The 11693-nt window shown below is 43.8% G+C and overlaps 1 protein-coding gene across 3 annotated transcripts in view; it reads right to left on the bottom strand.

The window, feature by feature from the left end:
* Positions 1-329: 329 nt before the first annotated feature.
* Positions 330-11693, bottom strand: part of mpped2a (metallophosphoesterase domain containing 2a) — a 70753-nt gene continuing 59389 nt past the window's right edge. For all 3 annotated transcript variants that reach the window (XM_072379969.1, XM_072379968.1, XM_072379970.1), the window contains 3 exons: positions 5199-5314; positions 4116-4229; positions 330-2135 (listed from right to left, as the gene is read on the bottom strand). In XM_072379969.1, the coding sequence (XP_072236070.1) occupies positions 2017-2135; positions 4116-4229; positions 5199-5314 (349 nt within the window). In that variant the 3' untranslated portion in view covers positions 330-2016. The remainder of the gene's footprint in view (positions 2136-4115; positions 4230-5198; positions 5315-11693) is intronic.

Raw genomic sequence — 11693 nt, 5'->3', positions numbered from 1 at the left:
TGGGGAGTAAGATTAATCTTCTCCCAGGTGTGACCAGTTAGGTCCTTAAGACGTCAATAGGCGACATAAAGCCTCGCGCAATTGTCGGAAAATCGGGATGTTTAAAACAACAAAAAAACATACCGTCATTCCGACCATGGGTGGAAAAAAGTGTCTGAATGATGGGACGTTTGATAGACAATTAAGTGTTGCCATTCTGACAATTTGAGGCCCATGTCGGACTGGTGGGATGTCGGTGTGTCCATAGCAGATACATCTCCTTAGGGACTCGAACGTGGGGCTAAAACCTGGACGATTAGTAAATATGTTCAAATCAAAATCAAAGACAATTTCATAAGTAAAAATCTTGCAATTTTATTTGCATATAAAGGCAGCTAAATATATCACAATGAACTGAAAGAGAGATCTAACATTTCCATGAAGAGGGATACAATCAGAGAAAGAGCGAGAGAGGAACAGAGCACGAAAAGAGCATTTACAGCTGTTGAGACGAGTTGAGACAACTATTGGCAACATTTTTTGTGCTAGCAAGATTGCATTTACACACAGTGCAAAATTAGAAAAAAAAAAAGCAATAAAACAAATACTATGAGAATCACACTTTAAAGGACAACTTAACCATGTTTAGGCAGGTGTGTTGTGGGGAACAAGCGACACCTGTTGGATTGTGGCTGACGGATTTTCCTCTCTCATTCAAAATGAACGTCTAACCTACAGGGAGAGTTGTTACAAAAAACATTAAAGAAACTTCCGATGGGAGAAACGTCGCGATCATATAGGTGCGTACGGAAAATACCCCCCCCCCCCCGAAAAAAAAGCACCCAATTTTCTTCTTCTTTTTTTTTTGTCAAACACAACTTTCAGTACAGATGTTTTACAACATGAATATATAATATATATATTTTTTATACATACATTTTCCAAATTAGATCAGAAATCCATAATGGGATGATACAAAGTGAAAGTTCAGGCTGTGATGGATAGCTTTCCTCCCTGCGTTGGTCAGGTGTTGCTCTGCGGGATGATGGGTAATAAATAAGGACTTTTCTCTGAGCTTGCAGAGAGTGGGGCTCTAGCTGAGAACATTAAAGCTAGTTTAAGGCAGCGTCCCTGTCAGCCAATAAGAAAAGAAGAACTGACGAGAAAACAAAATGAAAACAAGAAACTAAACACAAAATATCATGACACAACGTAAAACAATGGCATCCATCGTCTGGCCAATGCAAACCAAACACAAAGAAATTGTACAAATTCACAAAGCATCATTTATCTTACAGATCTGACCAATATTTATCAAGAGCAAGATTGTTTAACCACAAAACCCCTAAGAAAAGGAGAATACCGGTGTCAGACGCTCCAAACGAACAGCTCTTAGCTGACAAAGACGGACTTGAAAATGCGATGGAAGTATTCCGACGAAGGCATGAGAAGGAGGACGTCCTCACGGTTGGTTTTTGTGTGGTCAAGTCATAGCTGTGATCACAGAATGGGTCTCCTGTGGGTCAAAAAGTCAGCGTTTGTGAGCTCATGCCTTACAATCATCACTGTTCTCCTGTGGCGTTCTGCACTAAGGCAACATGCGCTTTAAGGGATTATTTCCATTTCTTCCCGTGGATAAAAGAAGACGGAGTGTGAGTTGAACTGTCGCTAACTTAAAAAATGCTCATTTGTGCTCACAATCTGGCATTCTCCAAGTAGTTTTTCATACTGAACAGCAATGAAAAACCCTGTGGGTGAAAAGCAAGCGGACTGTTGGCACAAGTTTAAATAAAAAAAAAAAACACCATAAAACACCGGTATTCTCCTTTAAAGCTCCCCGACAAAATCCCCACCCCCCCACCCTACATCTTCAAACCTTCTCCGTCTCAACAACAGCTTGGAGAAGAGCAAAAATTTGCAAAGAAACACTTAGATTTTTTTTTCCTTAATTTTAAACTTGACATATTTATAGAAAAGAAGTAGTTTATCCAGCCCGGCCCGGCCCGGCCCGGCCCAGCCCTCCCCGGTCCTCTGGTCTCAGGAGCTGGAGGGGTTGGGCAGGTCGAACACGATGGGGGGGTTGGTGGGCTGGAAGCTGACAGTGCAGGTCGACGCGTTGATGAACGTCGTGTAGCCGTCCGTCATGATCCCGTACCCTGGTGGGAGGAGGCGGGGTGAGGATCAGTGTTAAAATACACATTCAGCGAGGAAGTTTAGGACAAATTAATCCCACAAATCTCTAATTTGTGTGCTCAATAAACCCATTTTCCTCACCCTGTTTAGCAATTGGTATGCTTGAGTTTACTCTCAGTATTAATTGTGTTCATTTATCACCTGTATTCTAATTTCACATCATGGCACTACCTGCTTTTCACAGCTTTGGTTTAACAGTTATACTTGTGTGAAGAGTTGAAAGACACCGATGAGCCAAAACATTATGACCACATGCATCTGCCGCCGTCTCCACCAGAGATCGCCTTAACGCAGAGGACAAATGAGACGGTTTATAACCCTGCCTTTTGGGTCAGTAATTCACACACATGCCTACAACATCTGTGCACACGGAGGAGGCAGCGAGCGATGGCTTTCACCACAGAACAAGAAGTTGGAGGAGTTGTGACATCTACTCCTGATCTCATTTCACTTGTCATTTGCATAACCTTGACTCCTCTTGTCGTGTCTTCGTCTCTCCCACCAGAGACGCAGGAGTAAGAGGCGAGCCAGACACAAAGAGAGAGGAGTCGAGGTAAGGAGCTTCAGACTTGCTTCAGACATGTTATACGATTAAATATCACACGTGACACATGTGGCTCTTTCTGTTATTTCTGTCAGATGAGCAGAAAAAGTGTCTGTGACAAAGTATTTATTTGCATTTCTATATCTATTTCTAAGGCTGGCATCATACTGGGAGCCTGCTGTGTGCAGAGTGTGACGATCAGCTCTCATGTTAACAGATTACAGCCCCGGCTGCGCTGTGACCGTTTACAGCTTCAGGGAAGCACTTTCTCAGCGAAAGTGTGTCAGCTGTCATATTCATCTCAAACCACCAACAGCGCACCTTCCACCAGAGTTTCAGTGTTCAGGCGGCGCGTCACAGTCCGTAAAAACACATCTCACCTGCAGTGACGATGGCTGTTGATCGTCACTTTTAATTTCAGCGCGTTAAGCTGCAGCTGTGTAACTTCCACAGGGGGAAGGTTGTGGTGTGGACACACACATGCAGGCACAACGCACAGCAGTGAAGCCAGCCTAACAGTTTGATCAATGTGTCGCGCTCCCTTTAAGTGCCGAGGAGGCTGAAAAGACTTCTGGGGTATGTTCACTTCTCGCTCCTCCAGCAAACATTACTCTTTGCTCCACTTTAGAAATGGAGATTTTGCTGAGATAAATGTCTGGGTCACAGTCACCACAGCTGACCCGACTACCTCTCAGGATCTCCCAGAGACGCTCCCCACAGCAGGCCGACTCATTTCCAAGCTTCTTTACAGCTGCTGATTGTTCTCGAGCTGCTCGATGGGCTTCATCTACGACCGTTTGAGATGTTCAGGGCTACACTTGGTAATAAAATGACTGGAAAACACCCCCAAAATGCTTTTACAGGGTACAAGAATGCAGTGATTGATTGGAAGTGTTTTATGAAGTGTTGAATTATTCCATTAATGTTGAGCAACTAAAAACATGTTCAGCAGCGATTATCAATGCTTTTTATTATCAGATAATCTGATGATATTTTCTTCCATTTATTATGTCTCTAAAATGTCAGAAAAGAGGGAAAACCGCATGTTGTAATTAAAATAAAGAAACACAATCCTTCTCATAGGAACCAAGATAATTCGCTTAGAGATGAAAGAAACGATTCTTAAGATCATAAAACCTGCTCAGCTAATTATTTCTCTAAAATCATCGACAAGGATTCCTTCAGAAAAAGGGGAAAAAAAAGGTTTTTATGAGCAGTTTAAATAAACTTTGAATTCCTTTCAGGACTGGAAAGAATTTTTCAGAATAAAGCGATGAAGAAGAAACTAAAGTGAGAAAAAAGGTTTAACATATTCAGAGGCTGAGAGGAAAAACTCGGGTTTTAGAACTAAGCCTGAGGGCCTAAAGGGTTAATAAAGCCTGGCTTTTGCTCCCAGTACCTTCGTGTATGCCTCCGAAAGCATGAAGTTTGGGTCGCACCCTCTTCTGGACCGTGTTGAGCAGCTCCACACAGCCGACCCGCTGCAGCTCCTTCGGAACCCAGTCTCGGAAACCTGCAAAACCAGACGCATCAATTAGATCTGAGCAAAGAACTCAGGCTGGGGGCAGGCCGGGAGCTAAGAAACTCAATACATGTCACATCTTCCCACACGTGAGCTGGAAGTCTGCTATTTTCTTGACTTATTTGCACATTCAGCAGCACAGAGACTATAAATAGCATCATGAAGCATTTTCTACTGTTTCATCACTGATTCCCAGCCGTCACTGAGGTCCCCGTTTACAACCAACAGTAGCTGGGAGTTGCACAGGATGGCTTTTACAGATACTAATGAAAGCTCTTTTCACACCCCCCCCACCCAGTTTTGATACATTTGCTGCATTTTCTAGCTCAAAACAAGCTGTAAATACTCAACCTTGTCAGTAAAAACAGGCTAGCTGTTCATATGCTGCATTTTTTCATCTGAACTGATCTTTTTCTTGAGGTTTCTTCCACACTTTCCCCCTTCCTCATTTTTTCTCCTCCTACATCTTCAGCGGGCTCCTCCCATCAGCCCTGCTCTCCTCTCATACGGTCTCTCTCCAGTCGTTTGCAGCGTCTGTCACACTGCTGTGAAATCGAGTTTCCATGCAATCAAACAGCCACAGAGGCTGCTGCAGTAGCAACAGCAGCAGCAGCCCTCCGTAGGCGAAAGGGAAGGAAATCACTCAATAAAGCCAGATGGAGAGCGCCAAGAAAAAAAAAAGGCTGCAAAAACACAACCGGGACCCAAACAGCGAGGAGAAAACCTAATCTGTCTGCAGCGAAAAACAAAATAAAACCTAACAATATTTACTTTCTTTCTCATGAATGTCAACACAGATATTGAATTGTGGAGAGTCCTCGCTCCTGATACTGCTGCCGTTGGATAAAATAGTGCTGCACACACGTGCACGGCCGCCTGCAGTGGCTTCATAAGGAATAATGAGGCGCAACTTCATTACAAATGATGACGAGGGCGCCGTGATTGGTTAATTGGACTCACCGAGAGGAGGTCCGTGGGTCATCAGGATGTCGATGCCCTCAGGAACGAGGTTCCATTTATCCAGCAGAGACTGACCCCGAGGCTGGTTGAACCCCCAGCCGTTAAACCACGGAGTCCTGCAGAGGGGGAAAGATCGCATTAACATCACTCACTCCTCCATTATAAAGACATAAAGCAATGATGACATCCAGAAGCAATAGCTAATGCTGATTTTTCACATTTTCTTATCTTGTAAAAATGACATAACTGAAGAAAGTCCTGTTTTAAATGCACATTATCTTTATCCTGTGTTGCTTTTGTTAAAAATCAAATCTTTGCTGGTCATTTACTCACGTTAGAATGAGCAAATTAACTCACAAACAGCTGCTTCTGCAAATGTGTGCAGAGTTCTGTACACACACGTACTGCAATAGGCTGCGGGTGTGACATGGTTCAGATATGTTGAACTGGCACATTTATGCACCAACCAGACACCCAGAGCAAGTGAGTGGTGACGCGGAACGAAATGGTTCAAGTTTAGAAAGAGAAAAACAAGCTCCAAGATGCAGAGAAGCTCCATAATGTTGCAGAGGATTGCACAAATGGGTCCAAATTATGTTCAATTTCATAGAGTTATACAGTTATTTCATCTGGTGCTGGTATAAAACTCCTGATTGATTGGTGCAGAAGACAAAATGGTTCGTACATAATGAGACTCTGGGTGAAGAAATAATCTTCCTCCACAATAAATTGTTCAGCAAAGGCCCGAATGCTTAAGTGAGAACACTTAACAGCTGAAACGTTGTGTAGTCCTGATATTTAACAATTCAGTTCAGTATACACGAATGGATCCAACGCAAATCATGAAAAAAAGATGGTTAGTCACCACATTTGTGCACAACTAACAAGTCAGACGGTTCATCCATGGACTGAGGACACTTGGCTGGATGCAACAAAGCGGGCGCTTTGAATTCCAGGAGTCAGAGTCAAGATTAATTAATTTGAGAAGCTAAAACTAAACCACTGACTGCACAGGCCTGGCAGAGGAGGAGAAAAGTGAATTTCTAAACAGCAGGGGGCCACATCATGCGTCAACCCCCACTCCCTCTGCTAACGATTGACTGACAGCTGCCGGGCCACCTCCAGCAGCCTGCACAGGAGTCTGCATCTCTGGGTGACAGGCAGCCTCTCAGTCTTCCCCAGCAGTTACAGAGCGCTCCGATCTGGCTGAGGGGGAATGAGGAATGGGTGGATGGATGGATGGATGGATTCAGGGTGGTTAATACAGATGAAGAAATAAAGTGAACTGTGCAGAGGTTAGATATAGGAGCAGAGCCATCGAAATGGGGTGGAAAAAGAGATCGAATGGAGGCTGGTTGATAAATTGAGCTTTCATTTATCACAACAGTGGTAATGGCTGACAACAGAGAAAAGGAAGATAGATTATCATCACATAATACCTCAGTATATAAGCTGACCTACTGGTACAAACCCAGAAAAAAGCACATTCTAATGTGGGGTTTGCAGCATATTGCAGCAGATGGAAAGATTTTGGCTCCATTATGCCCAGGTTACTTTGAGACAGACCGCTGAGTTCAGAGCAGCTTCCAGTCACTAAGCGATGGCACCGTGGATGGTATCTGACCGCGGGGAAATCAGAGCTCCACAAACATCAATAGGCTTTGTTACAGTGAAGGATGGACGCCCCAGCTCTAATCAATACCTAGTGTTCCAGAGGTGGGCCGAGTGGGGCTGACCAGAGCCAGAACAGACTCGAGATGTGTAAAACATGAGAGCACAATCCCCCTCTGGTTCAGTCTGAAGCACAACCGAGCACCAGAAGTTTCACCGTGGAGAGCAAGAAAACAATAAAACCCTTTAATTCAGCGTGGTGAGAAAAAACAGGCACTATAATGCAGTCTAAGAACCGGTTCTGAGTGTTTGTGCGCTCGGACCGAGCGGCAGACCTGAAGCCCACTCTTTGATTTGCTCTCTCAGTCGTCGCCTTGTTCTCTCGCTCAGTGGAGAGCTGAGAAATGAGGTTAAAAATGAAATGTGAGGAGTGCGCGGGGGAGTGAAGGCCACAGACTGAACTGATTAATTAGAACTAATCACACAAATCGCAGCTAATGGAAGTCTAATGGATTATCGAGAAGACTCACCGCTCCTCGGGTGGAAATAGCGCTGCTGCTGAAGCGGTGTGGAGGAACTAAGAAAGCAGTGAATCAGAGCCGAGCTCCAAGAACGCCTTGTATTCGTCTGCCTCTGTTTTTGACTAATAGCAACGAGGCCAAACTTTGAAAAATGGCTGAACACGTTTAGCCCCCCCCCTACCTGTTCTGAAAAATAAATCACGGTTTCTTGCAGCAAAAATAAATAAACAGCCGGGTGTTTCACATGTTTTCTCCCACATAAACACGTTCATCTGTGAGATGAAACATAACCCCCGACGTGAGCCGTGCATCCAGAGCCAACCCAAAGGTCCCGACTGAATGCAGAGCGGGGCGCAACAGCTCCACGCCACAATGGCCCCATTGTTGTCTGTCTGCCTATGAAATATACCTTCCATGCAAGCGCATTTGTTAACCTCCGCCTAGATTAATGACATCCTGGTCACATAAAGGAGAGATTGTTTCCTGTGTGGCTGTGACACAGGTTATATTACACTGCACGGTGCGCGTGTGCACGGCGAGCGTGTGCACGGTGCGCGTGTGCACGGCGAGCGCGTGCACGGCGAGCGTGTGCACATCCACCAGCACCAGAGTAGGAGTTGAAGCCGTGTTCTGCTGCCAGCGTCTCAGTCTGCTCTCTGAGGGTATATATATATGGACCAGAGCGTGTTATGATCAGACAACCCTCGGAGCCGGTCTTGCCTTGACACTCGCCATCTGGAGAGTGTCGCCGTGGCAACAAAGAAGAAGCGTCTGGAGGCAAGCGCCGAGAAAAGTGAAACACCGCCACAGAAATAGAAGCATAAGTAAGAGGGAAAAGAAGAGAAAAAGAGAGGAGAGGAGGACAGGAGGAGCTTCTGCATTAAAGTAAAGGCTTCTGCTTCTCAGGTGTGAGGTCAGACAGGAGTATGGGACACAACAATAAGATTAATGAAAAAGAACAGAGGAATGAATAAATGTGGACATTTCAATCCAGGAATACATTTTAAACAAATATATCTACGTATTGGAATCTATTTATTTTCAAGCTTTTACTTTTTTAAATCTTATTTTGACATTTCTCCATCTTTGCTGTCAGTTATAACACAGTTTCATCTCTAAATAAATCACATTTTGATGTAACCTACCTAGGTTTCACTCATATTTGTCTAAATTATCGTAATTTTTTCCTTTCTTTCTCACTTTTCTCACTTATTTCTCCTTAAAACCTGAAATCTTACGAATCTAAGATGTGAAATAAACGACCTACAAAACATTAGATTCGTCATAAAAAGGAAGCACACAGTTCAAAATAAAATCAGAGCAGCTCACATCAGTTAGAACATCTGAATTATTTAGTTTATTCGTCTATATTTGCTCATGTATGTTCACGTCTGCAGGTTTTATTTGTGATATAATGTCAGTAAAAGCGTCACGAAACAAGAAAACAACTACTGCCTTTAATTCCAACATCTGCAGCTGCATACGACACACAAAAAAGAAACGCCGCATCAAACGGACAAAAAGACTGTAACCTTGGTAACAGGAACATTTAACGATCCCCCCAAAGGCATCAAACAGTGCAAACGGGTTAAAAAACCGCAGCCGTGGCCGGCAGCGGAGGTAAAGCAGACAGAAGCCATTTAGCCCTCATGTGCAGAACGTCAATATTCAATTAGGCCGGTGGACATCATTAGGACGGCGGCGCAGCGTCTCTCCGGGCGTGACACTACTCTTAACCCCTCTGCTCCCCCGAGCTGCTCTCTCTGGGTCTCTAGACAGGCTACAGGACACACCCCCCCCCCAACACACACACACACACACGACCCGGACGCTCCACTCCTCTCATTACGCCTTTTAATCGGACTCCTCCCTCGTTTAATGGATCATTTTAACCATTTTCTACACCTCATTGGATCAGTCGTCCAAAGCCAGAGGCTCTCTGACGTTTATGTGCCAACTCACAGTGGATATTGTACAGTACTGCCATGCTCACGCTGTCTTTTAGTCTTTTACCAAACGGCTTCTATTTAAAACTCTGCATTTCAAATGGCTGAATGCTTCCAAATTCTTCGTTCTGAAGATCTTCTGCACACTCATTTTCTTGTGTCTTATGAGGAAACTTGGTCAAATGTTAGTCAGTCCATTAAAATATACTTTTTGGAGTTTTTGTTGGTGTCCTATCCTACTCCACAGACTGGCACAGTTCACTAAAGGCCGCTGACACACACTTAAGTGACTGGATTACACAAATAAGCCGATTTCTTAACTGACATCTAGAGAAGAATCCTTGTTTCTGTAATCAGGGTAGTGGGATTAGAGTACAAGATTACCCGAGGCAGATCTATCCTGGAGAATGCAGATTTCTCTGCAATGTATACACGCAACCGGATTTCTAATCTGCTAAGTGTGCACGTGCAGGAAAAAAACACTTCAGAGAGGCAAAGTAAGAGCGTGCAGTGGATGAATGAAAGGGCAGAAAAAGCATCCACACAAGACAAAACGAAACTTAAACTAGTAACTTAAACTGGTTTTAGCATCATGAATAATATTCCCACCATGTGATATGAACTTAAAACATAGAACCAATATATGCAGATAAATATGCAAATATCTGTGGGGAAAAGGACAAGATTTCAGCCCTGAAAGTTTACTGGTTTCTGCATGATGTCCAGTCACATCTAAGGTCTCACGCAGCTAAAACATCAGCGATCGTCTGCTTAGAACTCAGATGCAGGGGACAGGAAGTCTTGTCCAGTTATCGGTTATCTGCATATCTGCAAAGAAGCCCGGAAAGATCGGCCTTTGCCCCAGAGGTGAATCACCACATGACAGCCGAGGGAGCCCCAGACAGTGGAAGCGGTACCTGTTGCTTCATATCTAATGAAGAGTTTGCAGCACCTCTGTTGGTTTTAATAATAAATCCCATTTCCAAGCAGCATGTGGTTTGCTGGACACAATCTTCCACCTGCTATTTGTTCTGATGACATAAATGAGCTAATTCAAGAACACACAAGTCCTGATTTCTTGATTTTGAGACGTTGTGTTTCTTGTCTGGTTAACCGGATGCTTATTCAGCCGAGCAAAGACTCTCTCAGGTCAACCTGAGCCACACACACACACACACACACACACACACACGGGTAGCTTCATTTACCCTGCACAGAGCTTACTGTTTACCAAACACAGCCTCCTCTAGTTTGGTCTCATTCAACATAAAGACAGCTGTACAGACCTCACCACACACAGTGAGGCTATAAAGATCAGACTGACACCGTTTACAAAATAAAACCCAGAAAGACCCTGGGTCCGGTCCAACTGTCTTTTCCAAAGCTTTAAAAGAAAAATAAATAAAAAATCTAAATGTCTTGGGATTAAAGAAAGATGGTAATATTCATGTTCATAACTGGGTCATAAAGGACAGGCTGCTCGCTCTCACCCTCCTGCACTCATTTATCCACATGAATCACACTGAACCGTCTTCTTTTGTAATGGAAGGTCCGGTGTTTCCTGTGCTGAAGGAGATATAAAAGGAAACGCTGAAGCTCCTTCCGTTGGTATTCGCAGAGCTCCACCAGCTCTTATCATGGCTGCCATTTCGATACTTCCGGGTCATTTCATTCAGTCTGGAACCTTCTTAATGAAAAAAAAAAAGACCACATGGACTCAGTTCATCTCTGAAGCCAATAACGATGGCTCCATAAACAGAGTCCCAAGCTTCAACATCCCAAAACTTTAACGTCCACAATGTCCACATGAAAACTGCTCAGGCACAATATGCAGCTGATTGATAGCCAGTCAATAAACAGTTAATAGGATTGTAATTATCGGACAAGCTTCTCATTTCCACATAATTGGTGACCATTTAATAGAGCTGACTGACTAAATGATACAACTGAGGCCCTTTTAATGACGTCATAACCTCAGTCGTGGACACGGTGTAGGGACCAGATCGGCTCGGGGTCCTTCGTCTGCTGATTACATCACACAATATGATTGGCTGTACGCTTGAATGGGAGTACATTGTGATTGGCTGTAGTCATAGCAACTTGTAGTCATAGCAACGAGATGTAACTACAAGCTGAGTTTTTTTCGCGGTGTTTCGGTGATCTGCAGCAGCTATGGAGGGCTTTTACGAAGAAATTAAGTATAGAAAATATAGTGTTTACCACACCTTGACCATCACTAGCAAACCAGAGAGCAGAAAGGCAGCGATTCGGAAAGCATCAAAATACACAATAAAAGGTAAGTCACCGTGTGAATAAACTTTACTTAACTTCAAAATAAAAGTCCTAGCTGTGGCAGTGGCATTAAACATTACAACAGTATATGATAGTACGTTGATTTATTAGTGGACTGAACACAG

This window comes from Leuresthes tenuis, unplaced genomic scaffold, assembly GCF_036924035.1.
Source record: "Leuresthes tenuis unplaced genomic scaffold, fLeuTen1.0.hap1 SCAF_2, whole genome shotgun sequence".
NCBI classification, from domain to species: domain Eukaryota; kingdom Metazoa; phylum Chordata; class Actinopteri; order Atheriniformes; family Atherinopsidae; genus Leuresthes; species Leuresthes tenuis.
Note: the sequence above shows the minus strand (reverse complement) of the source record. Positions and strands in the feature narration are given on the sequence as shown.